Source organism: Coffea eugenioides, chromosome 8, assembly GCF_003713205.1.
Source record: "Coffea eugenioides isolate CCC68of chromosome 8, Ceug_1.0, whole genome shotgun sequence".
Lineage (NCBI taxonomy): Eukaryota > Viridiplantae > Streptophyta > Magnoliopsida > Gentianales > Rubiaceae > Coffea > Coffea eugenioides.
Genome location: NC_040042.1, coordinates 796,161 through 823,970, shown reverse-complemented (window position 1 = coordinate 823,970; position 27,810 = coordinate 796,161). Strand labels below are relative to the sequence as shown.

The 27,810-nt window shown below is 35.9% G+C and overlaps 5 protein-coding genes and 1 non-coding gene across 10 annotated transcripts; 2 read left to right on the top strand and 4 right to left on the bottom strand.

Moving 5' to 3' along the window:
* Nucleotides 1-1,009: 1,009 nt before the first annotated feature.
* LOC113779369 (gibberellin 20 oxidase 1-D-like) lies at nucleotides 1,010-2,743 on the bottom strand. Its single transcript, XM_027324937.1, has 3 exons — nucleotides 2,145-2,743; nucleotides 1,702-2,023; nucleotides 1,010-1,294 (listed from the first exon to the last, which is right to left on the bottom strand). Exons 1-3 carry the CDS (start codon nucleotides 2,741-2,743, stop codon nucleotides 1,010-1,012), a joined length of 1,206 nt encoding a protein of 401 aa, XP_027180738.1.
* Nucleotides 2,744-8,547: 5,804 nt separating this feature from the next.
* LOC113779368 lies at nucleotides 8,548-10,458 on the top strand. Its single transcript, XM_027324936.1, has 5 exons — nucleotides 8,548-8,731; nucleotides 8,832-8,902; nucleotides 9,180-9,258; nucleotides 9,680-9,776; nucleotides 10,039-10,458. The coding sequence occupies exons 1-5, from the start codon at nucleotides 8,548-8,550 to the stop codon at nucleotides 10,115-10,117; spliced, it is 510 nt and encodes a 169-aa protein (XP_027180737.1). The 3' UTR covers nucleotides 10,118-10,458.
* Nucleotides 10,459-10,708: 250 nt separating this feature from the next.
* Nucleotides 10,709-11,641, bottom strand: LOC113779275 (probable carboxylesterase 17). Its single transcript, XM_027324818.1, has one exon. The coding sequence runs from the start codon at nucleotides 11,639-11,641 to the stop codon at nucleotides 10,709-10,711; it is 933 nt and encodes a 310-aa protein (XP_027180619.1).
* Nucleotides 11,642-11,917: 276 nt separating this feature from the next.
* On the bottom strand, nucleotides 11,918-11,990 carry TRNAR-CCU. Its single transcript has one exon. It is a non-coding gene; the product is annotated as a tRNA-Arg (tRNA).
* Nucleotides 11,991-12,374: 384 nt separating this feature from the next.
* LOC113781137 (SPX domain-containing protein 1-like) lies at nucleotides 12,375-15,474 on the bottom strand. The gene is made up of 3 exons (XM_027327001.1): nucleotides 14,978-15,474; nucleotides 14,456-14,582; nucleotides 12,375-13,088 (listed from the first exon to the last, which is right to left on the bottom strand). Exons 1-3 carry the CDS (start codon nucleotides 15,308-15,310, stop codon nucleotides 12,715-12,717), a joined length of 834 nt encoding a protein of 277 aa, XP_027182802.1. The 5' UTR covers nucleotides 15,311-15,474; the 3' UTR covers nucleotides 12,375-12,714.
* A 5,597-nt stretch (nucleotides 15,475-21,071) lies between these two features.
* LOC113780986 (RNA-dependent RNA polymerase 6) lies at nucleotides 21,072-27,733 on the top strand. Of its 5 annotated transcripts, XM_027326795.1 has the most exons (5): nucleotides 21,072-21,201; nucleotides 21,681-21,882; nucleotides 21,978-24,771; nucleotides 25,390-26,268; nucleotides 27,188-27,733. In XM_027326795.1, exons 3-4 carry the CDS (start codon nucleotides 22,048-22,050, stop codon nucleotides 26,263-26,265), a joined length of 3,600 nt encoding a protein of 1,199 aa, XP_027182596.1. In that variant the 5' UTR covers nucleotides 21,072-21,201; nucleotides 21,681-21,882; nucleotides 21,978-22,047; the 3' UTR covers nucleotides 26,266-26,268; nucleotides 27,188-27,733. The 5 variants fall into 5 exon arrangements, with proteins under 5 accessions (XP_027182596.1, XP_027182595.1, XP_027182599.1 ...); XM_027326794.1 differs by lacking the exon at nucleotides 21,681-21,882; XM_027326798.1 differs by having other exon boundaries at nucleotides 21,681-24,771; nucleotides 27,340-27,733.
* Nucleotides 27,734-27,810: the final 77 nt, after the last annotated feature.

The following is a 27,810-nucleotide window of genomic DNA, read 5'->3' as shown; positions in this document are numbered from 1 at the left end:
AAATGAAAGAATAACGTTGGAAGAGCTGTCCCCGTTAAAAATTTGACCATATTCAAATAAAATTACTCGCAAATCATAAAATAAATGCGAATACCTGTTATTTATTTAGTCCAAGGAAAATATTTCTGGGATAATGGGTGGCACGAAAGCATTTAGCATCAATGATTGTATTGGTAAATACAATCCACATATATTTATTCCATGCTGATCTTAGTCACGAGGCGTAGCATGATAACAATATCGACTATTTAAAGCATGGCACCTTATATTTTGTGCTCTTAGGTAAAAGATTAAAAATGGGATCCGTGTAAATTTTTCTGGCAAAGTGCATACCATTTAGAAATGAGTGGTAATTTTATAGTATGGCCACCAATTTTTCTATTCTTTTTCTTTTTGGAATTTTATAGCATCAGCACATGTTAGAGTACAAAAATCGTTAACAATAAATCAAATAAAAGAAACCCTTAATCTATATATCATGGATTTTGACTATTATGTTCTAGCACTTAATCAAGCTTCACTTGCATCTGGTATCATCTTAAACTTTATCCATTTTTCCTAAGGGAAGGCATCATCCAGTTTTTAATTTTGTTTGGTACTTTCAACTGTACTGTACGAGTGCGTACGGATTCAGCTCTCCAAGTCAAGAATGGTCCTGAATGGATGACCAAAGGCAAAGTAGACAGGTATCCCTCAGCAGCGATGAAAAGCTCAAATGCTATCATGAAAACCATAAAGCTCTTTATTCTTAAAAATTGGATATTGCACAGTCTCATACTGGATTTTGTTGTCTGTAGAGGCTATATTATAGTCTAATACTATGTAGCACAGCATCAGCCATATGTAACTGCAATACTACCCTCCATGATCATCATAGGCTTTTTGGTGGATTCTGTCTTTTAACTATTTTCAGGGGTTGATGGTCCATCTTTTTGCTTATACTTTCCCGTCGTCTTGATCTAAAATTCTTAGGTCTAATACACTAGAATTTGCAAAATATTTGACTTGACTAATTAAGTTGCTGTATCTTGAGAATCCCTTCGGTGCTCAGCCATTTCACAAAAGCTTCCAGAGTTTTCATGTCAGCTCTGTAATGTTTCTGAGTGAATTCAAGCAGGGCTGACCATCTAAAATCTGGAAACATCCTTGGATAATCAGAAGAGACCAATTCTTTTGGAGGGCTTACAACCTTATCCATTTTGGGACACAGGAAGAATGCAAGAGATTTTCTCGGAGTTTGAGAGTTCACAATAGCTCTATGCAAGCAACTTTTGTAGATGCCATTTGAAAGAGCCTGAAAGACATCCATCCCCAATTAGTACTTCAATCATACGTGCAAAGAAGACGAACTCTTTAAACAAAATGCATATTGTTAAGGCAGTTCCTTTCTCCTTATTAAGTTGGTCGAGGGGAAATGAGCTTCCTGTTAGACATGTTGGATTAAGAGCTAGTAGGACGATGGAGAACTTCTGTCGAAGGTCCGGTAGAAATGATTGGTTCATATTTAGACGTAAAATTAAAGAGATTACTACAAGCACATAGTCTATATCCTAAAGTTAAAAACCAAAAAATAAATAAATATAGAAAGAAAGAAAAACATAAGACAAAAAATTTAAAGAATTGGAACAAAGCAGTAGTTGAGACAAATCAATGAAAGAGCCAACAATAGTGAGACCAAGGGAATACTATGTTGTAACTCACCATGAACGTGTCGCCAATATTGACAACAAAAGCTTCAGGGTCAGGAGGAATGGAGTGCCATTTTCCATTTACGTACACTTCAAGGCCCCCAACATGATCCTGATGAAGAATTGTTAAGGATGTAGGGTCACAATGAGGGCCCGTTCCAAGAGTTAGATCAGGTTTTTGGCATGGAGGATAGTAGTTTAATCTCATTATTGAATCATTTCCTGCAAAAAATTCTCTGAAATGTATCGGTCCTACTCCAAGACTAATTCCCAAAATCTCCATAACTCTAAGAGAGAGACTGCTCATGGCTTCACAGTACTTTTGGTGTACCTTCCTGAAGGGGAAGGAGAAGCAAAATTATTGCGTCAGTAAAAGTAGGAAGAAATAAAACTCGTAGTGTTGGGCTAAAAAAGTAAGAAGACAAAACAGCAACGGGTATAAATGCAATTGCATACCCGAATTCTCTGTAATCTTCACCCATTGCATTCAAGAAGTAGCTTTCGACGATGTTTGAGGCCTGTTGATCATCAGCACAAAATCTAAACGAGAGTGTTTCTTTCCATGGAAGTTTGGAGGAGAACCTATTAGTGAAACTACTAGCATAACCACAATGGTCCCCAAGCTTTCTCTGGACTCTCTGCTTTTCTTCCAATGGCTTGTCAAAGAAGAAATCCATGCTCTTGTGGGCTGCTTTTAGGAGTTGTGAGTCGACCCCATGGTTAACCACAAGAAAGAAACCATGTTCAAGACATGCCTGCCTTACTAGCTGAGTTGTGGTGGAGACAGCGAGAGGGTCCGCTGAGAGGAAGCCATTCAAATCTACACAAGGCACATGAAGCATGGGAGGAGGTTCAGGACAAGGCTTTTCATGGTCCGGCCATATGAACTCGTGGGGTATATGGGATTGGTTTTGGAGAAAAGATGCATCAAAGACAAGTGACTTTTGTTCATCTTTTGTTTCATTTTTGGTTGGAGATGGTGAAAACTGATGATCAGCACTAGGCATTGCCAAGTTAGAATATCTGACCTTGGCAATTGCCAGTGGATGTTCCATCTGTCTCTCTCTATATATGTGTATATATATGTATATGTATGTGTTCAGAGTGGAAGGTACAAGAAAATTTTTAAAACGATCACAAACAATTATTGAAGGTGATACTTGAGAGGGAGTTACGGGAGAGGGTGGTTGCCAGAAAAAGAAAGACACAGCAGCCTGATGAACGTTTGAGAAAAGGGAATTGAAGATGTTTGGCCAAATTCAGGAGTTGGAAGTGAAGAAGAGAAAATTCTAGACAATAGTCATGGGGGAGCTCGGCATATTAGTACTGGAATCTTTGTATTCACTATTGCGTCATTCTTCCTCTCAAAATTAATGATTGTACGTGCGTTTAATTAAATGAATCACTTGTAACATGGCTTCTAGTTAAGACTACCTTTCCTACATTGATCTTTTCAAAAAAAAAAAAAAAAAAAACTTTCCTACATTGATGGTCAACGGATCTTCAGTCCAACTCCTGTGCCACTGTCCCATTTTTTATTTCTTTGTTTATAATATTTAAACACCAGTCCCTGTACTTTTGTCTTAATTTGGAAAGGTCAGCAAATCACTGCTGCTTGCATTTATTTCCTCTCAGCGTGTGTATGTGCGTTTTATGAATCACATGTGATACGATGGATTTCTTCGTTACTTATGACCATTTAAAAAGTTCCTCTATTTTTTGAGTTTCTTTTTTTCGGTGCTTTTCTGTGCCTGTTATTTCTTAACTTGTATTATTTGCACTTTAGTCCTTGTATTTTTGTCTAAGTTTGGAATGGTCAACAAAAAAGCTAGAACTTTGTACTCACTGGTACATCATTCTTCCTCTCAAAATGCAAGTGTGCACGCGCGTGTATATATATATATATGTGTGTGTGTGTGTTTATGAATCATATGCGACATGGTCGATTTCTTTGTCACTTATAACTATCGATAAAATTCCGCCGTTTGAGAGGTTTTTTGGTGCGCTTTTCTAAACTTGTTATTGCCTAGCTTGTAATACGTGCAGTTTAGTTCATGTATTTTGTCTTAGGCTCTGTTTGCTAATTCAATTCATCACTTAAATTTAATGGATTCAGATCTTAACATATTTAAACGTGTTTGATAACCAAAAATTGAACATCCGAATTAATTAAGTGACACTGAATTTTCTAAGCAAAACTTGCTCTAAAATCAAGTGTGATAAGTTATTCACTTATCACTTAATATGATATACATTCAAATGTGTCCGATTTAATACTTAATAATTCAATAACTTAATAAATTCAAATTTTAGATTTCAGTTTTTAAACTTCAACGGCTGTTGACAAATTAATGGTGCATCTTTATATTCATTGCTGTGTCATTCTTCCTGTCAGAGTATGCGTATGTGCGTTTCATGAATCGCATGTGGTGCAGATGATTTCTTCGTCAATTATGATTATTTAAAAAATTCTACCATTTGTGAATCTTTCCGGTGCCTTTTTGTATTCGTTACTTCTTAGCTTTAATATTTTCACTTTAGTCTTTGTATTTTTGTCTAAGTTTTATATAAGAAATTATTCTTAGTCTAATCCTAAATAAACCTAAGAAACCTCCAAATTCCAGTTTTAAGCCAAAACATCATTAGTATAGAAGATCATAATGGTTAAAGTTTTAATTGAGATTATTCGTACATTGTTAAGCTAGATCTTACCTGTTGGGTCCTTTTGGGATAAGCAATAAAAGTGAAAGAATGAAAGAGAAATAATTGTATTGAAAGAGAAGAAAAAGAATAACTTCGTCTAAAATATGTATACGAAACTAATGAAGAAAATCTAGCAGGAATAATCAATTTCTTGGTAGACAGTGGATGAGATATGATAAGCCTTTATGTTAATACTAAAACTAACGTTAAAAAACAACGTAGAGCTTTAAATCAAGATACCAAAAAATTTTTGAGAACTATATCTAATTAAAAGGGAGTTAACCAATTCTAGGGCCATAACGGAAGACAATAATAATAATAATAAAGAACTTCCAAAATGGGAACTAGAAGAGCTCATCATGAAATCTTAATCATAGACTATCAGAAAGAAAAAGGAATAAAAGATTTTTAAACATATAAATAGATAATGGAGCACTGGAGGTCTAGATATCAATAAACCTAGTAAGTATTTAAATTAAATACAAGCATCTTTTAATAACATAAAAATGTATTTCAAAAATATAATTATGATTCTGTTTGGATGGTGTGTTTTTTGGGTATTTGTCTAAAATTTACTGCAACTCATTAGTGTAGATTTTTTAGAAAAATATATTAGTATTTGTCCAAAATACATAAAACGCCTGATCTTTCTAAAAAACGCCCTTTGTCCTTCTTCTCTTTTTTTCTCTCCCTTATTTTACCACCTTGCTCCTTTGCATACCCGTCACGCCCTTCCTCCATATCTTTCCTTCCACATCTTTCCCTTCTACTACCCACCTCGCTACATCCTTTACATTATATTGGATAAAAACAAAGACAACCCAAATCAAATTTCAAGCATTTTCACATCAATAGCCCACAAACTTTTATGAACTTAGAATGAACTATCAAGAAAAAACAAATATCATTGAAACTAAAATGGATCCCATTAATTGTGAAGAAATTTTTTTAACTAATAGTTCGATTAACAATCCAACTCTAAGAAAAATTTCATATTTGATTTCATATTAGAGGGTGGGCGGTGAAGAGGAAAAGAGAAAAAAGAAGTGGCTGGTGGGTAAAAGAGGATGGTAGAGCATGGTAAGGAGGAAAAGAGAAAGAAGCGAAGGAAAATAATAAGAGGAAAAGAAAAGGGGACGGCAAATGGGATAGGAAAAAGAAGGAGATAAGTAATGTTTTTAAACTCAAACTCAAACTGAGAGCGAATCCAAGTTTGGAGACTCGTAGTTCTGGACCGATTTTAATCCCGTAGTTCTTAACATTACGACACTGTCGCTTGTTGTGTAGCCTGGTGGGGATCTACATAAGATATATACCTGCAATTTCGTGGGAAGAAAAATAAATGGAAAATAAAATTTTTTTGTTTATCTTCCACATATATTTATGAGTGCAATTGCCAACAAAAAAAAAGGAAAAAGAGGTGTTAATTTGGATGTAATAATAATTGGAATCTTTTTTTTTTTTTGTCCTACGAGATGGATTTTGTAAATTTCTTTTATGGATTTTCACACAAGCCAAGGTGAAATTTGAAAGTTGAGTTTGTCGTTACTGGTATAATTGACTAAAAAAGAAAAGAAAAGTTGCTAAGTTTTAGAACTTGCTCAACCATCAATAAGGAACCAGTTATAATTAAGATGAGATAACATAATACTCTTTGTGTAGTTGGGATTTCTTTCTTCATTTTAGTAACTTGTATGTCGCATTTGCGTCCTTTTTTTCCCCTTGCACGATGGCAAGTGAGAATATGAAACTAAATGGGTTCAAATATTAATTAAATGGGTCATGTTTGATAATCTAGTTCAACACTTAAACTTAATATGTTCAGATTTTAACATATTCGAACGCATTTGATAACCAAAACTAGAATATCTGAATTCATTAAGTAACACTGAATTTTCTAAATAAATTTTGCTCCAAAAATAAATTATAGGCTATTCATTGATCATTTAATGTAATATGCACTCAAATATATCAAATTTAGTATTTAACAATTCACTAATTTAATGGATTTAGATTTCAATTTTCATATTTCAGTTTTATCAAACGCACCCCTAAAACTTGAAAGAATGATAAAAGAGATACCACAAATTGAACTAAAAGAGGAAGAAATTTAAACAATTGAACAAGTGCCTTCATTGATTATATTTGGGTTAAATACTAAAAAAAATCCCTTGTAATTTGTCAAATGTTCAACTTAACCCCTTATAGTTCAAAAATCTACATTTTAGTATCTCGTGATTTTAACTAAATTGAAAATTGAACAACAACTGTCTAAACTAACGATTGTATGTGAAATATGAGTTTGGATACAGATTATTTGAAATAAATACTGTAGCACTTTTTTGTGATATGATGTATATGAAATAAAAAGATAATTAAAAATATAAAAAGATGGGTTGAAAAATGTGTTTATAGTGCAAACGAAAAATTATGTGAAATAGTTCACCTATCCAAACATTGTTATAAATAATATGATTAAATATTAAAAAGTCCTTTGTAACTTGCCGATGTTCTAACTTATAGTTTCCCTTCGTTTGAAAACCTTCTTTCCTATCAGTGATCCTCAAAAAGGGATTTAAGTTCCTCTTTAAATTATAGGTCGAAGGTTCAAATCTCACATGCAGTGGAAAAAAATTCAAAAGGAGCGCCAGAGCACCCCTTTAATTTAGTTGGATTAATATACTTATTAGTTCCTTATACAGTCTCTTCAGACTCTCTTTCCCGGTAGAATATGATAATGCTGGTAAAAAAGTATACTTATGTCTACTCACATATGTGCCTAGGGATGGCAACGGGGCGGGGGACCCCTCCCCCATCCCCCGCCCCGCCGCCTACAAACTCCCCCTGTCCCCGCCCCCGCCCCATCTCCCGTCCCCCGCTCCCCCCGCCCCGCTTCCCCTGCGGGTGCTCCCGCGGAACTAATAAAAAATTGTTATATAATTTTATTATGATTAAATTTTAGCAAATAATCAAGTACTAAAATATCAACACTTCATCAAATTATTATTCATTGTAATTTTACAATTGAAACTTATAAAAATTATCAAATATAAATTATTTGAATACAATCCAACATGATGAAATAAATATAACTAAAGTAGTCAAGTTTTCACTTTTGGCACAAATACAATCACTAATTTTATTGTGCTTGTGCTTTTTTTAAGAAAAAAATGTTATTGTATTAAGTGTAATTAGGGATTTAGTATAAATATAGAATAGTATAACCAATTAATAATTTATATTAGTACACATATATAATTATTAGTATAATTAATAATATCAATTATATTATATATACTAATAGACATTATATAATACATATAACTAATAATATCATTATCATAAGTTTGTAACTAATTAAATTATATATTATATATATAATTATATATTATATATTATATATATTTATTTTTTTAAAACGGGTGACGGGGCGGGATACACTCCCCCACCCCGCCCCATTTTTAAGCGGGCCCCCCATCCCCGTCCCACCCAACCCCCCCCCCAATTAGCCCCCGCGGGGCGGGTGACCCCCCGTTGCCATCCCAACGTGCCTTACTTTTAAGGGCCAGTACGATTTGGAAGAAGAGGCGTAGTGGGTGGGACTCATCATTGGGTTGGAAAATCTTTTGCTCATAAATTTAAGGGCCTTCCTTGTCTTTTTCTGTCACGGTGTATCACATTTGGAAAGCTGGCAATGCTGTTCTCTTCAATCTCGGCCAGCTACCGCTGTTAGAATTACTATTCTGGGTGCTATTGTTGATGAGGTCCAGCATGTCGTGCTAGTATAGGAAGAAAACTTGAAGAAACTTGGAATTTAGCATTGGAATGGGGTTTCGTCTTTCCGCTGCTTTCAATAGCTCGAACATTATATATAAATTGATAGGATTTGTATTATGTATTCGAGTCTTTCTCTTGTAAACATTCTATTCAGAAAGCAAAAAGATAATAGGAGAAAAAATATGTGTCACAGGATGAAGAAAATTTAATTTTGTCTGTTTAATTCACAGGGCTAGAATTGATTTTTCCTTTACCTTTTTGTTTTGTTTGTGACTTAGAAAAGGATAAAAAGAAGCGGAATTTCTGGCTCATTTTTTATCAAAAAATATCTAGTCCTGATGGGTGATCCTTCCCTGCGCTACTGACATTTTAACTCCACATGGGGATGAGGTATGAATATAATCAAAATATCCGGTGTCCTGAATTTCCCTATTGCCATTGGAGGTTCATAACCACTGGGGAAGAAATATCAATCAGCCTCTCTTCCTCTTTCACCACGTCAATAGCTGCAACCCCCTGTTCTCCTCAACCAATTAGCTGCTTTACATCCACACAAAAGCAAAGTTTGGTTTCCTCCCTGTTGTTTATGTTTGCAGAAAAGCTCATTTCTCTGCACTCTGCTCCTCCAATCCTTAACATGTGCTATCTCATCTTATGACTCAGGTTCTCGTACCAACAATTTATGCAGTCAGAAGATTCTCACAGGAGGCAAATTCTGCTTTCTGAAGGTTAAGGTCAGTGTTAGTTTTTTTACACAGCACCGCTCTTCTAAGTCTCAATAATGTCAACATCATGCAAAACCAGGCTTCAATTCTTGCTTTGTACCCATCACTGGCTATGCTTGTAAAAACCCTTCTTTTGTTTTCTTTTCTTATCTACCAGAACCATGCAAATTACACCATGCAGTAGCTAGCTGCAAGTACTGCTGCATATTTTCTATCACCTGATTTCAGGACTTGATGTATGTTGACCTTTTATCTGAGGAGATACTTCTTTCATCTGGATGCATAGGCTTCAGCCTCAAAGCGTTCAATTGATGAACCAAGAAGAAAACCAAATAGTCTATTATGTGCAGACTGTAATGGAAATGGTTAGTTTTTGTTGTTGAGGCCTTGAGAACTTTTCTATATTAGATAAGAACATTTTGAGTCTTCTGAGGGGAAAAAAAAAAATTTTTTTTTTTGAGCTTTAGGAATGCCTGAGGTCAATAGGTCATACAAGTTCTCTTACTAGCACAGAAAATCCTGAATGCTGTAGCATATTAGCAATTCATATAATCCCAATTACATGTAAATATTTAAGGTAAGACAAATTAGATATATCTGAACGAATGGCAGCAGAGAGAGAGTTTTCAGTAGAAGAATTCCTGTTGATTTTCCAACGCGCAACTGTCAAAGATCATTGGTGAAATTTGCAAATTAATTTTGATAAAAGAACATAATTTACCCAAAAAAAAGGGAGAAAAAACATAGCAACTCTCACCATTCAATTAGTTTAGTGTTGATTTTCAGGTGCAGTTCCCTGCTCCCAGTGCAAGGGTAATGGGGTGAACTCTGCTGATTATTTCAACGGGAAGTTTAAAGCTGGTGATTCTTGTTGGCTTTGCGGGTAACGAGTTATGTTTTCAGCAGTATCTGTGCCTCAGATCATAATGCCATCTTCCCTAACTTTGATGATTTGTTACAATCAAAAACGAATATGTAGTTGGATATGAAAATTTTGTTTCTATCGAATTCAAGAAGTATTTGTGTAGTGTAAAAAAAAAAAAAAAAAGCAGGAAATTCATCTTTTGTAAGGTTGCGTTCACCTGTCCTCTCCTTTGGGACAAGTTATTGGCTGCATGCAGCCTGATGGTGCTTTTCTTGTGTAGGGGAAAGAAGAATATGCTATGTGGAAATTGCAATGGAGCTGGCTTCATTGGAGGCTTCATGACCTCGTCTGACACTTGAAATTGGAAGCTTATATCCAATATACAAGGGCACAATGCAAAATATGCTCATAGCAGATTAAGTGCCTTGTGAGTCCATTATCTGCAATATATACTGTCCTTGTCTGCTTGAACATGTTCTAGAATGCAAAGGAGAAGATTAAAGGGATAAATTCAGGTCATGTAATTATTTAGTGCAGGGATAGGTGGCTGGCTACTTTTCTTTATCAATTATCACAGAGTCATGTATGCCTGTGTTATGTTTTCAAGAAGAAGAAGAATTGAAGAACGTTCCGAAAGGGACCCTCGTACAAATGGTGATAATTCTCTTGTTCTGTCAAGAGTTTGAGAAAGTATATCTACGTAGTGTTAAGATTCTAATTCACTTGGGGGCATCGATTGCGTATTGTGCTTGCAAACTTTTGCTTTCTTGACAGCAAATGTTTCAGGATCGAGAATCTATGGACCCTAAAACAATCTTTATTTAACTGCTAAAAATTCGAGAGCCTGATTCAGTTTAGCACGCAACCTGTGATTGCTAACATGAATGTCTTCATCATAACATTTTTATGCGGCTGAGAAGACTTGACGAATATTCTAGCTTTATGAGACTCTAAAAGCTATGCATAAAGTCACTCATTTGCTTCTGAAGGAATGTAGCGGCCTCTGATTTGGGATGAAATACATGATAGACGTGAGACTCCCCTTCAGCTTCGATCAGGCTCACTTTTTGAACACCTTTCTTCTGCAAAAAATCTGCATACATGACTCCCCTTTCTTTCAGAAAGTCTAAGCCTGCGACAAAGACCAGCACTCGAGGAAATTGATCCCATTCACTTCCAGAAAGTTCTGTTTTCTCAAAGTTGCATCCAAGGTAGTCACGGTTCTCTCCAACTGGCAAGCTTAGTCTCCAGAACATGTCATTTGATTGCACATGGCCTGCTGATTCTTCAGCCATTTCTAGTTCGGTCCTCTTTTCGCTCCCAAAGTACGGATGGATTGGGATCAATCCTTTGATTCTGACACGAGAAACTTTGTCCTTGATCACTTTGACAGCAACCTGGTGGACTATGTTGCCTCCAGCACTGTCACCGGAGAGAAAAACACGTAAAAGATCAGCCTTTTCAAGCCATGGTTCAGAACTTGCATTGTTGCTTAGCCATTCTAGTGAGCTATAACAATCATCATAAGCTATGGGGAGCTTATTTTCTGGAGCAAGGCGATAGTCTACAGATAGGACAATTGATTTAGATACAGCTGACAGATCTCCCAGGAAATGATGGTACCCCAGCCATGTAGTTGAGCCAATGCAGAATCCACCACCATGAAAGTACACCAAAACTGGGAGCTGGCCAGCTACTGATTCAGAAACATCAGGAAGAAATATTCTTGCTGTGGTGGGTTTTGATGAGTCAATTACCACATCCCTGGATTTGTATCCATTAAATGATTCAGTTGATGCAGTAGCAGCTTCTGGTGCAAATCGCTTCACAGAACCATCAGAAAGAACTTGCATGTAACCTGGTGATTCATCCACAATAGACATTTTCTGGCAGGGTGGTATATCCACACAAAAGTTGTGCTTGACAATGTCAAATACTACAAGGCGTTAAATAGGGAGAGCAAAAAGAGGAAGATAAAAGGCCAAAGATGTGTGAAAAGAATGAAAAAAAAAGAAATTGACTGCCCGTGGAGGTTATAGGGTAGGTTGATCATGAAATGATGCATTCCTTGTTCACTTTCTGATAAGCGGTAGTACCAGATGAAAAAGTAATGCAGCAAAATAACAGCCACAACATATCCTTGGTCAGAGATAATCAGCCGCGCCAGGTAGGGGTCGAACCTACGACTTTCTGCTTAGGAAACAGACGCTCTATCCACTGAGCTACAGGCGCATCAATTGGTGGCCAATCGCATTTTTCTTAGGAAAAAGAACTGGGAGTTATCGAATGCCACAATGACTTTGAAATTAGTTTATCCTAACTGTTTTTTAGGGTGTTTTTGAAAAATTTTACTGTATTGGTATATATGAAAAATTTTTACTATAAAATTTTTTTGAAATATTTTGATATATTATATGGATGAAATTTTTTTGAATTATTGTGTATTACTATAACAGTGTATTTAAAAACTTGTTTTCGAAAAAATGACCAATCCAAACAGAAGTAATCAGATTACGCATCCTGAATTTCCTAAAGAACCAGTAGGTTGATGAAGAAGTCAGCTACTTGTAAAATAGTGAACAATGAACACTTCTTTTGACAGTAATCAGATTTTGCTTAAAGTTGATTAGCCACTTTGAAGTAAGTACAGAATTAAGTGTAACATATTTTTGGATAATGCTCATGCATCCAAGAATCCAAAAAAGGAAAAAAAAAAACCACACCAATGCATTGCATAACAGGAAGCGGAGCAGTGCATCAACCCAATATCCTGTCTACAACAACGACACTATCTATCTGTACAATACTGCAAGTTTCATCAACAGTGGACCACCTACAGCTTCCGAACTACATATACGGGCAAAGAGGAAATAGAAGAAGATATAACATAAAACTATTGCTTTGCTGCTTCCTCTACTACAGGAGTTCTCCCTCAAAGTAACCCCAACTGGTTGCTTTATAAAGGTGGCAAAGAAAACATGTTTACAGTAGAACTTCCACTGTGAATCTCCTTCAAGACCCGCAACGCCGAGGAAGCAAGTTTCATGTACATGTTTTCCATGTATTCGATTTCCGCAAGTTCTTGGGGAACTTTGAGAGATCTTTCTTCAGTTTCAGTTGCAGTGTTGGTTTCGCAGCCTTCGATTGCTTCAGATTGGGAAGAAATTTCACTAAGGGAGAAAACGTAATCAAGCATTCTTTCACACTGCTTTACTAGCTGATTTAGAACATCAATCCTAAAGAATGGCTGTCCCAAAACCTTTTGGATGAAGGGCAAGCGAATTAGAGCACCACTTCGCTTGTCATATTTCTTCAAAATCTTCACCAGTCCTGCATTAATCAAAGTTGACATTAGATTTCAATCATAAAAGATCACTGACATCCCAATCAGATCATAACACATGGTACCATGATTATGAAACTAGCATCCTAAACAACTGTGCCTCCAGTGAATAGATAATTCACATCTTGTCATTTATCAAGCAAATCTATACGCTAAAGAAGTTTCAAAGTCTTAGTTCAAACTAATCTCCGGTAAAATAATGGATCACCAAAGCCTAGTGCCAGATCCTGGACTTGATAATACGAGCTTATAGAAATCTAACCAGCACAAGAGATGCAGATGGAGATTTTAGGTTTTAACTCATACCCAGAGATGTTGAATGCTTTCAAACGCATCACATGTTATATAGAGTAAATTTAATTGGAACTCCAGTCACATGTAAGTAATTGCATAGAATCACTGAGGGAGTGCCCCATTTAGGACAACATCACATACTCCAGTAATCGTATGTTTGCATAATAAGATGTACAGGTAGCTCCTCCAGTTTGAAATGTTTGATGCATATCTTTCCAATATCCAGCATCATACATTCTGGAAATGTTGTATGTAATGTATTGCTAAAAAAAACACCAAGGTTCACCTTTGTTGGTCATGTAATAACTAAAACATTCTAGAATTAACCAAAAAATTCTTGTTATTTTTTTCAGAAGTCATTACTGAGAATGGTTTCATTAAAAGGACTTCCACATCTTGCTACCTTTTGTAGCACCTACTCATATTGGCATTTCACATCAATAGGCAAATGTATCAATTTAAAAGACGTGCTCACTAATAATTCTGCTAATTATAATGGGTCAGCGGCTATAATTATGTACTGAAGTTCCTTGAAATGTACTGGAAATGGAACACAAGATCCCCAGCGGTATGAAGACCAAACAGTGGGGAGCCCAGTTCTGATTTCGTTTGATAGATATCTCGTACTGATTGCTTGCTCATAATAAAGAAAAAACTAATCTGCCACTCCAACCTAAAGCAAACAATGAGGCTAAACAACTGTTGTTTGTTATCCCTTTTTCAGCAGAAGCTACTTCTAAGAGTTCAGCATTTAAAAAAGTGCTCAGTACAGATATATAAATAGCATTAGAATTAAACTTTATTAAGAAAGACTGAACCTATGCAGGGATCCCAAATACTTTAGAATGACAGAGGGTAACACAGACAAGAGTTGAACAACTTATCATAACATTGGAATGCAATAATAAGATTTCCTCCTTGAGTAGCGATGTTTATCATTATCATATCATCATCCGAAACCAAATAATTCACTGAACTTAATTGTCAAAAAGGCACCATATCATTCGCCACTTTATAAAATAGATCAACAAGGAGTAAGAAATAGACAAGAGGCAAATACCAGTGTAGTTAAGAGCACTGTAATTCTCCAATAGGACCATCTCTCCATGAAAATCAACTATCTGTCTGCCTACATTCATCAGATCACCATTCGAACCATCAGCCTCTTCTAACCTATCTTGCAATACCTGTGTTCAAGAAACCAAGACAAACCCATTATCTAACCAGAAAATCCCACCTCAGGATTCCAGAAAAATCATTTCCCACAAAAACAATTTTGATCAGCATTACTCGAAAACTTCAGATCAACACAAGAAAATAAAAGAACAAGATTTACAAAAGTGGGGTCACATCCTATGTGTACCTGCCATTGGCTGCATAAATGCGTGATTAAACGGACAATAAAAAATGAGAATTTTCATCCAAAAAAAATGTACAACGCCTACAAACGCATGAATGCATGTATGCCAATCACAACAGATAATCAAATATCTATACATACATCAAATAGATATCAAATATTCAGGGGAAAAAGTGCATCAAATTGGAAGACATAAATGAAAACGGAAAAGAAATAGAATACCTTTAATCTGATAATGTATTCTTCTTCTTTATCAACAAAGAAAGCATTAAACTTTTCAATCTCCTCTTCCAACAGCTTCACAAAATCTGTGACCTCCTTGGAGACCTCATAATCACCGCCCTTATCATCATAAACTTCCAATCTCAACCGTTTGCTGGGCCTAACACAATCATCATTGTTACTGCTGTAGGTATTATGATCATCATCGATGAGTTCTTGTTTGGGATATATCAATTTCAGCTGCTTTTTCAAAGCCTTGTAAGACAAAAACTTGTCTTGCCAATCAGGCAGTGTCTCTTCTATTAAACTACTAAGGATCTTCCAGAACTTCATGTTTCTCCCTGATCTTGATCACCACTCCCCTCAAACCACCTTCAGAAGAACAAATTTTACAGTGAGTGGCGAAGTTGAAACTGGGAGGAGAAATGATAGGGAAGGAGGGAGGGGTATATATGGTGGGGGGCCGTGGGTGGGAGACATGTGGTTGAGGAGATATTCTGAAGAATCTGAACTTCGGTTAATCAGGGGAATATTTGAGAGCAAGGGAATATCCAGAGAGGATAAAGACGGAGATTTTCTAGGAATAATGTGAAAACAAGGATGGATTAATCTTATATATACTAGCAATATACACACTATCACCATTAGATATATAACATACGTGTAATATAAAAGTTGCGTTACTTGCGGTTGGATTCCACTTTAAGAGTAGCTGCAAAATTGATTTAAAAAAAATTCAGATTGATAAATTTCATATTTTTAAAAATTAATTTAAATTTCATATTTTTTTATGCAGTAATGATTTTTTATTTTTTCCCTTTTTACAAAAATAAAAGGAGTTTCACCGCAAATGTTGAATGAGGCTTCATAAAAAATTGATTTAAATATCATATTTTTTTTCTATCGAAACTCCTTTTTTTTTTAAAAAATGCTTCGCTGCACTTCAAATGTGTGGCACACAAAAAATTCGATTTATATTTTATTTTTGGTTGAATTTTTTTTAGATGCAAATCTAATTTGCGGCTAAAGCTGCTGGATCGTTGATATACATTTGATCAACAGTCGTAATTTAAAGTAACTGAAATTTTTTTTTTATTTATTCTATAGACGCAAATTAAATTTGCAGTGAAGGTTGAATTTTTTTTCTTTTTCAATTGTTGCACATTAAATTTGCAGTTAAAGCTCTTTACCGTTGATCAACGATTGTGATCTAAAGTACTGGAAAAAATTATTTTTTAATCAGCATCAAATGATATTTGAGGCTATGGGTTTTTTATAAAACCTATTTTAATTCTTAAAACCCATTGATCTAAAAACCTATTTTAATTCTTAAAACCTATTCTTAAAGCCGCACAGATGTGCGCCCAAAACCTGGATCTAAAGTGCTAAAAAATATTTTTTAAATCTTTAGCCTCAAATGAGGCCCCATTTGGCAAGTGATTTTTTTGGATATTTATCTAAAATTTTATTGTATCTTACTGTAAAAATTTTTAAAAAAATTTTTTGAAATTTTTTTTTGAATATTTTAAAATATATAGTTTAAAAACTTTCAAATGTTTTTTGAGATTACTGTAACTAGAATTTTTAAAAAATTTGTAGTAGATAAATTCGACAAAAAACTTTTTAAAGCTGTGTGTTTTTTCATTTGAAATGTTGCACATCTAATCGAGGGGTCCACCTTTTGGCTCGCACTTATCGTTAGGTAAATCCCTCGATTGATGATGACGAGAGCCAAAATTCTGGAGGCGTGCAGACACTCCATTGGAGGTGCAAATAGCTACAGCTGCAGCAAAATGTACCACGCGGAGGGTACTTTGGATTGGGGTTGTTTAACCACTCCGCGTGATAAAGGGCAAAGGGAACATTGGTGGGTAATATTCAAATTTCAAGAATTTTCTTGTCAAGCCTCTTGTTTAATTTTCATTGACGTTTTTATTTAATTATTATACCTATTTATCGTTGAATATTGCATTATGTATCATTATTCAAATTAACATTGATACCAAATATTTCAAAAAATGATGACCTGCGCATATTTCATTTTAAATTAATTTTATATTTTCAATCGGAACCTGAACGAATTTTTATAGGATGATTAATCACCGTTTATGAAATTAGCACAATTTTTGTAGGTAAATTAGATTTTAGGCTTTTAGGGTTAGGGCTTATGTTTTAGAGTTAGGGATTACAGGTTTAGGATCTAAAGTTAAGTGTCCTTTTTAGAAATAAAAACAAAATAAATAAAAGGTTCGCCGCACCTCAAATCAGCGGCGATTCATTTTTCAAAAAAGAGTTTCGCCGCACATCAAAGCATTTTCAAAAAAGAAAATAGTTCCGGCAAAAAATATATGAAATTTAAATCAATTTTTTATGAAGCCTCATCGACCATTTGCGGCGACCCTTAAAGTGGAATCTAACCGCAAGCAACACCACTTTTGTGATGTTTTCTTGTTTTCACATTATTTTGAGAAATTCGCCTAAAGACATAAATGAATATAATTATTTTTTTGCTTTTATTTTTTAATGTGGTTTTTTCTGTCACCCCTTAATTTGTGTATGCTTCTAAATTTTTTGCATTGCACATAATGCAGACAAATGTTCCGTTTGGATTGGGAATTTAACAAATCCAAATACATCTCAAACACATTTCGTTTCTTTTTATTTAGATGAAAGAATATTTTATTATAAAACTTACTTGAAATTGTCTAAGCACAATTTGTTTAACAAAATCAAAATTAAGTTTGCGAATGTGTGGATCAAATTCCTCGACTTGGCATGGAAAGGCAAGGGATGTGCAATTTCTAAGAATTTCATCAATGTTCAAAGAGTGTCCCATAAATCCATTAAGCGATATTACCATTGTCCGTAATCCATCATGGCTAATTTGAATACATGTTTGACGTTCATCAAGGATTTTGTGGTAAGTAAATTAATCCATCCGGACTAATTTTAGTACATGTTTGGCATTTGTTATGGATTTTCTGGGGAGTTTGGATTGCCCTTTTTTCCTAAAAATTTTTATGTACCACTACTGGTAAATCAGTAAATTAATCCGTCATGGCTATTTTGAGTACATGTTTGACGTTTATTATGCATTCACCGTTAGTAAAGTTAATCCATCTTGACTAATTTGAGTACATGTTTGACGTTTAGTATTGATTCCCCGGTGAGTTTGGAATTTGGATGGCCATTTTAAAAAAAAAAATTACAATCTCCATAAATGTATATTTCAATCACCTTTTATCTCACCTATGTCAAATCACTGCAGTACATTTTTATACAGAAGCTCTAAAAAATAGAAATCCAAACCGGCTAATAATTCTTCTTGGTTTGTCTGTTTACCGTATATATTATAAAAAATTTCAGAAAATAGCAGTCCAAATAGAAAATATTTACCGTATATATTATAACAAATTTCAGAAAATAGCAATCTAAACGGCTATTAGCTCTTCTTGGTTTGTCCGTTGACATTTTGGTTCGTTTATTTTCATATTTCGTGGATGGCCTACGCTTCTTCATTTCTTCCTGTTTGAATTTAACCAAAAGAAATTACAAAAAAGAAAAAAAAAGGAATCTTCACATGACCCTTTGGAAGGCAAGTTTTTTGCCTGGTTTTTCTTCTATTTACTCTATTTGGATTTATCAATTTTTCAAAAAATTAGTTTTTCAAATATTATAAAAAATTTTAAAAATTACTCTAAAAGCTACTCTAAAAAATAGTTTAAATTTTTTTAATATTTAAAAAATATCTCAAAATATATTCTAAAAACTCTTCAACTCTTAAATATTTCAAAATATTTTCTAAAAATATCTCAAAATATATTGTAAAAACTCTGGTACAATAAAATTATTTAAAAACATCCCAAAAAACAGCTAATCCAAACGGAGCCATTTATTTTTTAAACAACTTCATCTACAATAATCTAAAATAAAATTGTTCATAACTTTCAAAATACCCAAAAAAAAAAAAAAAAAAAATTCCCTTCTTTTCCTTTCTTCTTCTTCCTTCCTCAACTCAAGCAACCACCATTTTTACCTTTTTCAGCATTGACAACCTGGCAGCCAAAAGTAGCTTCTCTCTCTCTTTCTCTCTTTTCCTTTTCTCCCTCTCCTTCTTCTCCTTCCTCCTCCCTCTCTCTTCTCCCTCTCCCTCCCTCGCCGCCTTCCCTCTCCCTCTCTGTGTGACCAGACCCGCCACCCCTCTCCCTTGCCTCCCCCCTTTGTGTGACCAAATCTGGTAGGGAGGAGAGGAGAGCGATGGGGGAGTGGAAGGGAGGGAGGAGGAAAGAGGGGGGGAGAGAGAAGAAAAAACACTGTAGCGCTTGTCGCCGGCAGAGGTTTTGGCACCAGCGTTGTGAGGTGAGAGAAAACAAGAGGAGAGGAAAGAAAAGGAAAAAGAAAGAAAAGGGAAAAGAAAAAGAAAAAGAAAAAGAAAAAGAAAAGGAAAAGGAAAAAGAAGAAAAAAAAAAGAAAAAAAGTTTTACATCTTATAAAAAATTTCTACAACTTTTATAATAAGTTATAGTAAAATTTTAACCAAACATAAAAAAAAAAATTCATTTGCAAACAGGCATTGGTTTGGCTGGCTCAAGCCTCAAACTTGTAATGATCCAGTGACTGTTCTTGTGGACTGCATCTCTGTAACTGTTGGCCTAAATAAATATTTTGTCAAATGATAAAAGAAGTTAAAAATTATTGACAATTTGAATGGCAAAGTCGATTCCACTTAGCTCTGCTTTGATTGCCCGATTGTTTCTCTTTCAAATTTCGACTCATTTCTGGTAGACCCATATATGTTTAATTTATTTCATATGCATTATGTATGAATGACTGAATGTATTCATTTGACCAACATACATGCATTATGTATGTATGTATTCTCTTATTTATTATCTGTGTCTACTATTTAGGCAGAATACCGTCTCCTATTCTTACAAAGGTCATGTTTGTTAACTCAATTCAATACTTAAATTTAATGGATTCAAATTTTAACATATTTAGACACATTTAATAACAAAAACTAGAACATCTAAATTAATTAATTAAGTGGTACTGAATTTTTTGGACAAAACTCGTTCTAAAAAATATGTGATAAATTATTATTTTGATTGTTAAATTATCTCAAATAATATTTCGCTTGCATCATAAATACATTTTCCAATCTACTTTTTTATATTCCTAACTACAGTGTTATATCTCACATACATTACATCATAAAAAGTGTTATAGTAATTATTCCAAATAATACTCTATCCAAATACACTCACTCTATCCAAACACATTCGAACATCATTCTCATAACTTAATCTATTCTATTTTATAACATTTCCATAATTAATTTATTCTATTCTAAAGAAAGGGTCCAATGTAAGGATGGCAATAAAGCGGGATTGACGGGATTGGGACGGGGGATGGCGGTGGGGGTATACTCCCCCGCCCCCGCAGGGGGGTACCCGTGGCCACCAGACTCCATTGCCATCCTTAGTCCAATGCAGGTGGGGGATTCGAACCCCCGAACTACAGTTCGTATTTGGTAGCTATTGAATCAAAACTTAATGGTTATGTGATAAATTATTTACTAATCACTTAATATCATATATATCAAATTTAGCACTTAACAATTCCTTAAATGAAGGAATTCAAACTTCAGTTTAGATTCAAATTTAAATTTTAGTTTGATTTTATCAAGGTCACCTTAAGTTCCCATTCTTACTAAGAAAGTTTCTTAAAGAAAAATAAAAAACGCGAGGAGGATTGGAAAGTGAGGAAGAGAGGGAAAACAGAAATAGAAACGACATCAAGCTCACAAAGATGCCTTCCCGCGGGAAGTGGAAAGCAAAATAAGCTAGTGAATATCAATCCCACGAAGAAAAGGCTGGTACCGGAACTGTCTTCTTTTTCCCGTACCCACCTGAAAAGCCAAAGTTGCCTTCCCGCGTGAAGTAGACTGCAAAACTGTCCTTCTCACAACCTTCCTAAGTAACCATCATTCGAACTAATCATACACTAGCTACTTCCTGTAGTCCTAGTTCTTCCTGAAATTATTTGGTCTAAGAGTATTCAACAAGAAACAAAAAATAAATATATATATGGGTCTACTGTTTTGTCAACTGTAAAGTCACTCCTCAGTCTTGCTGTGTACTCTTTTGCTCTTCTATCCTCGCTTTATACACGCCTGGTGTTTGTGAAATGGACTCAATATCTTACACCGTCGGCTCAAAGAGGTTAGTTTTGTGTGTGTGTGTGTGTGTGTGTGGGGGGGGGGGGTTGCACAAAGTTTTGCGTTTTTCTTTATTGATGATTTATTGAAAGAAATTAAGATCACCATTGGCATGCATATTGCTGATAAGGATTCTTAAAATTAAGTCCTTTTTTCCCCCTTTTTAGTTAGATTGTATACTGAACTGATTCAGAACTTTCATTTGAATTATTGTGCATTTTGTTCTGGGATTTCATCAAGATTGGTTTTTTATTTCGTCCCTCTTTTTTCTTTTCTCTTTCGGATGTTAGTTTTGCTCGTGTACCGTGCACCGTGACTGGCTTTTTGGACATAATGGTTGATGTCTCAGTAGTCTATAATTCGTCTGAATCATTAGCAATTTAGGTTGATATTGTCTCATCAATATCATATTGCAATTCTTGAGTGGCATGCATGTCAGGTTCCAATTTTTACAGCACTTCAAATAAAGTTGTTTATGTGCAGAAGAGCATTGACTGTGACATATTGATCATGACTGTTAAGCAAGGAATTTCACGGTTTTATTCGTTGTTACTGTCTGGATTCTGTGAGATGCGTATGCAAGTGGTTTTTCTTGTTCTTGGTCTGAAAATATAGTAGCTCTTGTGGACGTGTAGTTTGCAGAGCTGAAGTTACGGCAATGGCTTCACCTCCCAACTTTCTCTTTGTTTGTATCCCACATTCTTGCTACTAGTGCAGTTGTTCTGCTGTTACTATGTGAGAATTTCAGATTTCTCTTACAACTGTTGGATTTTCTGACAGGATTCATTGCTGATTACGCTAGAGTGACATTTGTAGTAACGGATCTGATCTTGGAAATCTTGCGACATCAATGATGGGATCAGAGGGAAGTGAAAAGAATTTGGTGGTGACTCAAATAAGTGTTGGAGGGTTTGATGATTATGTCACTGCAAAAATGCTTTTAGACTATTTTGAGGATAATATTGGAACTGTGTGGAGGTGCAGATTGAAGACTTCCTCTACCCCTCTTGAATCATACCCTGCTAATGATATTGACAGTAACCACGTACAAAGAAAAAGTGATTATGAAAGAGTGAAACCTCATGCTTTCGTCCATTTCGCTAGTTCAGAAGCAGTGCAGTGTGCTCTGGATGCTGCAGGGCGTGGTGAACTAACATTGGGCATGAAACCTCTGAAGGTTAGCCTGGGCCCTGAAAACCCCTATCGGATGAATGAGAGGAGGAGAACCATAACACCTTTCCGGCTGTCTAATGTTAGCCCTGAGATTGGGGTCTTGGTTAGTCACGATGAATTTGTTGTTGGTTGGAGGGGACCTCCTAAAGCATTTGATTTTCTAGTCGATCCCTTCAATGGGAGTTGCAGACTACTATTTACTAGGGATACTGATTTCTCTTTTAAAGGTGAATCCAAGTATGCAGTAATAAAATGTAATTTCAAAGTTGAGTTCTTGGTGCGAGAAATCAATGCAATAAGGCAATACCGATATTCTTCAGGTTTTGTAATCTTGTTACAGTTGGCTTCATCTCCTCGTATTCATTATAGAACTGCAGATGATGATATTGAAGAATCCGTTCCATTTGATTTGTTGGATGATGATGATCCCTGGATACGCACTACGGATTTTACACCTAGTGGGGCAATTGGTAGATGTAACATATACCGCATTTCAATTCCTCCTCGCAACGGTGGAACCCTCGAAAGGGCCTTGGTGTATCTTAAACAGTCCAGGGTTCACGTACAATACATGTCTCCTGCAAATAAGCTGCTTATAAAAGATGAACCTGACTTTGGAATGGCCTCATCAGATCCTTTCTTTTGTATCCAGTACAAGCAAGGCATAACCTTTAAGGTATTATTTTTGGTCAACGCCGTCATGCACAAGGGCATAATCAATCAGCATCAGATGTCTGATAGGTTTTTTGACTTGCTGAGACTTGAATCGGAAGAAGTCAATCTAGCAGCATTAAAGCACATATATTCTTACAAGTGGCCATTATTTGATGCTTCCAAGAAGCTGGAATCTGTCCAGCAGTGGCTGCACAAAAACCCCAAGCTTACTGAGAGACCTAAACAGTTGGATGATATCGTTGAAGTTAGAAGGGTGATCATTACGCCATCCAAAGCTTACTGTCTTCCACCTGAAGTGGAACTGTCAAACAGGGTCCTCAGACATTATAGGGACATTGCTGATCGATTTTTAAGGGTTACATTCATGGATGAAGGCATGCAGACATTGAATAAGAATCTTTTAAGTTATTATGCTGCTCCTATCGTTTGGGATGTCACTTCCAATTCTAACCTCCAGAGAACCTCAATGTTTAAAAGGGTGAAAGATATCTTGAGTAATGGATTTTATATATGTGGGCGGAAGTACTCTTTCTTGGCTTTCTCAGCTAATCAGTTGAGGGATCGTTCTGCCTGGTTTTTTGCTGAAAACAAGAATGTTAGAGTAGCCAATATCATAAGTTGGATGGGGAGGTTTGCTGACAGGAATGTTGCGAAATGTGCTGCTAGGATGGGACAGTGCTTCTCATCCACTTATGCTACAGTGGAAGTTCCACCAAGTCAGGTTGACTCAGAACTCCCTGATATAAAGAGAAATACTTTTGTTTTCTCTGATGGGATTGGAATGATGACGTCTGACCTAGCAGCTGAAGTAGCAGAGCGATTGCGCTTGACTGAAAATCCACCGTGTGCTTATCAGATTAGATATGCAGGTTGTAAAGGTGTCGTTGCGTGTTGGCCATCCAAAACTAATGGGCATCGTCTCTACCTCAGAGAAAGCATGCGCAAGTTTGATTCTACCCACACAATACTTGAAATTTGTTCTTGGACTCGATTTCAGCCTGGATTTCTGAACCGGCAGATAATCACTCTTCTATCTGCCTTGGGTGTCCAAGATAATATATTCTGGAGAATGCAGGAATCTATGATATTGAGATTGAATCTGATGCTTGAGGACACAGATGTAGCTTTTGATGTCGTTACTGCTTCATGTGCTGAGCAAGGAAATACGGCAGCAATAATGCTAAGCGCTGGATTTAATCCTGAAACAGAACCTCATTTGCGAGGTATGTTAACTAGTGTAAGGGCTGCTCAGCTTGGAGACCTTAGGGAAAGGGCTAGGATCTTTGTTGCATCTGGAAGGTGGTTGATGGGATGCTTGGATGAGCTAGCTGTGCTTGAACAAGGCCAATGCTTTATCCAGGTGTCAGGCCCTTGTTTGGAAAATTGCTTTTTCCGCCATGGATCTAAATTTTCAGAGACAAAGAAAAATCTACAGGTGATCAAGGGTCTTGTAGTAATAGCAAAAAATCCTTGTCTGCACCCTGGAGATGTGCGGATTCTAGAGGCTGTAGATGCCCCTGAGTTGCGGCATCTTACTGATTGTTTAGTCTTCCCTCAGAAGGGAGATAGACCGCATGCAAATGAAGCTTCAGGAAGTGACCTGGATGGAGATCTTTACTTTGTTACTTGGGATGGTAATCTGATCCCCCCTAGTAAAAGGAGCTGGATGCCAATGGATTATGCATCTGCAGAAGCTAGAAAATTGCCTCGTGAAGTGAATCATCCGGTAATTGTTTACGTGATTCTGTCATCTGAGTTTTCCTTTCGATGGCCTTGGCTATCTCATCATTCTAAATCCTGTTAAACTATTCAATTACAGTCTTTGATCTTGGGATTTGGTCTAAATTGCTCAGAAAGGTCTCAGAAACTATGGAAGTTGCATTCAGTAGTTACTTGTATGTAAACAAAGAATACTTTTTGTATGTCAAATTATTTTTGAAAAGCAGAAACATGGCTATAATGAAGTTTTTCCTTAAATATGTGAGAATCAGAATTTTAAGTTCTATTAATACCATGAATAATCATAAGATTCTAGGAACTATTGATAAAATGCATCTGCAAAGTGCTACAGGTAGAACAATCATGACTTCATGGGCTATGAGTTTTGAATTAAACTGTTTAAACTTTTCATGTTGTCATGGATGAAATCGACCCAGGTGTTAGAGTTCATTTTGTGTTTAATAGTATGTTTCTGTGATTCTTATGGATTAGATCAATCAGTCTTATTTAAATTATTATTTGACCCACCTGGTGCACCTGTTTACAATCTGGAGTTGTTGAGACATAATGCATTATCTTTTACATTCGTAGTTTAATTTTCTCCACCTTGATGTCACACTTTCAGGACATTATTGACTTCTTCTCCAAGAATATGGTTACAGAAAGCCTGGGTGCAATATGCAATGCCCATGTTGTCCATGCTGACCTTAGTGAATATGGAGCACTGGACGAGAAGTGCATTAAATTGGCAGAGCTTGCTGCAACAGCAGTTGATTTCCCCAAAACTGGAAAAATTGTGAATATGCCATCTGAATATAAACCAAAAATGTATCCTGACTTTATGGGTAAAGAAGATTTTCAGTCATACAAGTCAAAAAAGATTTTGGGTAAGTTGTATCGCCAAGTCAAAGACGCCTGTGATGAAGGTGAGGCTGCAACATCTGATTTAACATTTCCCTCAAATAAAATTCCTTATGACACAGACCTTGAGATACCTGGTTCCGAGGTGTTCATCGAGCATGCATGGAATACCAAGTGTTCGTACGATGGACAGTTGAATGGTCTGTTGGGACAATACAGAGTGAGCAGGGAAGAAGAGGTTGTTACTGGTCATATATGGTCAATGCCCAAGTACAGTAGCAAAAAACTCGGTGATCTGAAAGAGAGGCTTAAGCATGCTTATAATAACCTACGAAAGGAGTTTAGGAGAGTTTTTGAGCAAATGGAACCTGATTTTGAGCTCCCTACTGATGATGAGAAGAATGTTATGTATGAAAAGAAGGCTTCGGCATGGTATCAGGTAACATATCACCCTACTTGGTTGCAAAGGTCGCTGGAGTTACAACTTCCAGATGGTGTTGAGGAGACAGTTATGTTAAGCTTTGCTTGGATTGCTGTTGATTATCTTGCCCAGATCAAAATTAGGTGCAGGGGGTCGTGGAATCTTGACTCCTCAAAGCCAATTGATTCGCTTGGGAGATACCTTTCTGATAAGATATGAGTGGTAAAGAAACTATAAGCTCTATTGTTTTTTTCCCTATATCTTTGATGGTGTTTGTTTTTTCGATGTAGTTTGCTATTTGCATAAGTGATTTATGCTAGCATGGTTGGGGATTCAACTGCTTAAAAACTTTGTGCTTTCACTAGTGGGGCCACATGGTGAGAAATATTTACTCAAGAAAAAATACTGAAGCACCATTCAATTAACACAATATCTTTCCACGATAAATGACTGAATTGATATGTTACCTCTACTTGAACAGTTAAACAAAGTAAAAACTCTGATGTTGACTTATCTTCTAGAAAATGCTAAATTGTTTGATGAACTAAGTCATTTTTTAGTAATCTCTAGTTAGATGCACTTCGATTAACTAGTGTTTACTTCTTTAGTTTGTTTATGTCCCCATGAGCTAGTTATTTTTTGATACAGCCATGCGAACATGCCAGGTTTATGTAGATTCCTTACCTTACCAAGCTGGTAATAAAGTTTCCATCATGAACTAGCAGCTTCTTACCATAGTAACAGAATAGAATTCACTGGATTCCAACAGCAGATCGGAATCTTTCATTGTGCTTGTGTGCATTATGTTTTGCACTAGTCAAAGTTGTTGCTTTTGATGTCATAATATCACTTCTAGAATCAAGTTGCTGCTTGATCCCACAAAATCCTTCGACATATGGGACCATGTTCCATCCTTTTAGTACCCCACATTATGCATCAAATTTCCCTTTCTCTGGAATTATTGCTGATAGCTTATTTTGTGATGTAACTGGAATTAATTTTTTTTTTCAAATAATAGCAGAGCTCATAGTTTTTGTTGCTGGAAATTCTTTATTTCAACATAAAGACGTTGAAACTTGTAATTTCTTTAAATAATTGGGCTTTAACAGAGTGATACAATTATGAAAAAATAAATGAACAGGTCGGTTGACCTAATGCAGAAAATCGGTGAGCTTGACACACTTGCATCTGTGCATCACAATGAGGTTTACTGGTTTACTTTGACTGCTGGTTCTACAACAGGCTTCCTATGTCAGGGATATCTTATTTGCTGATGGTCCTTCCTCTTTACAGTACCTGATGGCATTAAAATCTCAATAGGCATTGTTTCTTCTTTACTTGGAAGAATTTGCAACTTCTCCATTCCTGCTTTGTTCTCGTGACTTTCGTTGCAGTTTACTGCAAGTGGTGGAGGAGGTCAATCTGCTCTTACTCTCAGTAGTCTAAATAAACTCATATCTGCATTACTCAATACTGAGACAGTATGGTCTTTCCAGCTCAACATAAAAGATTGTGTTGTTTCATTTTGCTGTTAAAGCTAGGTGGCTTTGTATGCTCAAATTAGTGAAGTTTGAAACTTTGGTGCAGCACAAGTGATGAAGTCTTATTATGTAACTTATAGCCTGTTCCTCGTATTGTACTATTATTTCTAAATTGAGAGTGAAAAATCCATCTCATTTTCCAAGTCTGGTACTTTTTCAACATGTTCCCTTCCCCCCAATCACCCCCCGCCCCCTTCCCAACCCAAAAATATGAACTGGATGT

Bases quoted from the DNA above. Each gene is read 5' to 3' on its own strand.
- LOC113779369 (XM_027324937.1), bottom strand. From the start codon at position 2,743: ATGGAACATCCACTGGCAATTGCCAAGGTCAGATATTCTAACTTGGCA. The intron at 2,024-2,144 runs GTATGCAATTGC...CTTCCCCTTCAG, and splicing joins GAAGATTACAGAGAATTCGG to GAAGGTACACCAAAAGTACT. The intron at 1,295-1,701 runs GTGAGTTACAAC...GATGTCTTTCAG, and splicing joins ATATTGGCGACACGTTCATG to GCTCTTTCAAATGGCATCTA.
- LOC113779368 (XM_027324936.1), top strand. From the start codon at position 8,548: ATGGGGATGAGGTATGAATATAATCAAAATATCCGGTGTCCTGAATTT. The intron at 8,732-8,831 runs GTTTGGTTTCCT...CTTATGACTCAG, and splicing joins TACATCCACACAAAAGCAAA to GTTCTCGTACCAACAATTTA. The intron at 8,903-9,179 runs GTCAGTGTTAGT...CTGGATGCATAG, and splicing joins TCTGCTTTCTGAAGGTTAAG to GCTTCAGCCTCAAAGCGTTC.
- LOC113779275 (XM_027324818.1), bottom strand. From the start codon at position 11,641: ATGTCTATTGTGGATGAATCACCAGGTTACATGCAAGTTCTTTCTGAT.
- LOC113781137 (XM_027327001.1), bottom strand. From the start codon at position 15,310: ATGAAGTTCTGGAAGATCCTTAGTAGTTTAATAGAAGAGACACTGCCT. The intron at 14,583-14,977 runs GTATTCTATTTC...TCTTGAACACAG, and splicing joins AATACATTATCAGATTAAAG to GTATTGCAAGATAGGTTAGA. The intron at 13,089-14,455 runs GTATTTGCCTCT...TGATTAATGCAG, and splicing joins CAGTGCTCTTAACTACACTG to GACTGGTGAAGATTTTGAAG.
- LOC113780986 (XM_027326794.1), top strand. From the start codon at position 22,048: ATGATGGGATCAGAGGGAAGTGAAAAGAATTTGGTGGTGACTCAAATA. The intron at 24,772-25,389 runs GTAATTGTTTAC...TCACACTTTCAG, and splicing joins CTCGTGAAGTGAATCATCCG to GACATTATTGACTTCTTCTC.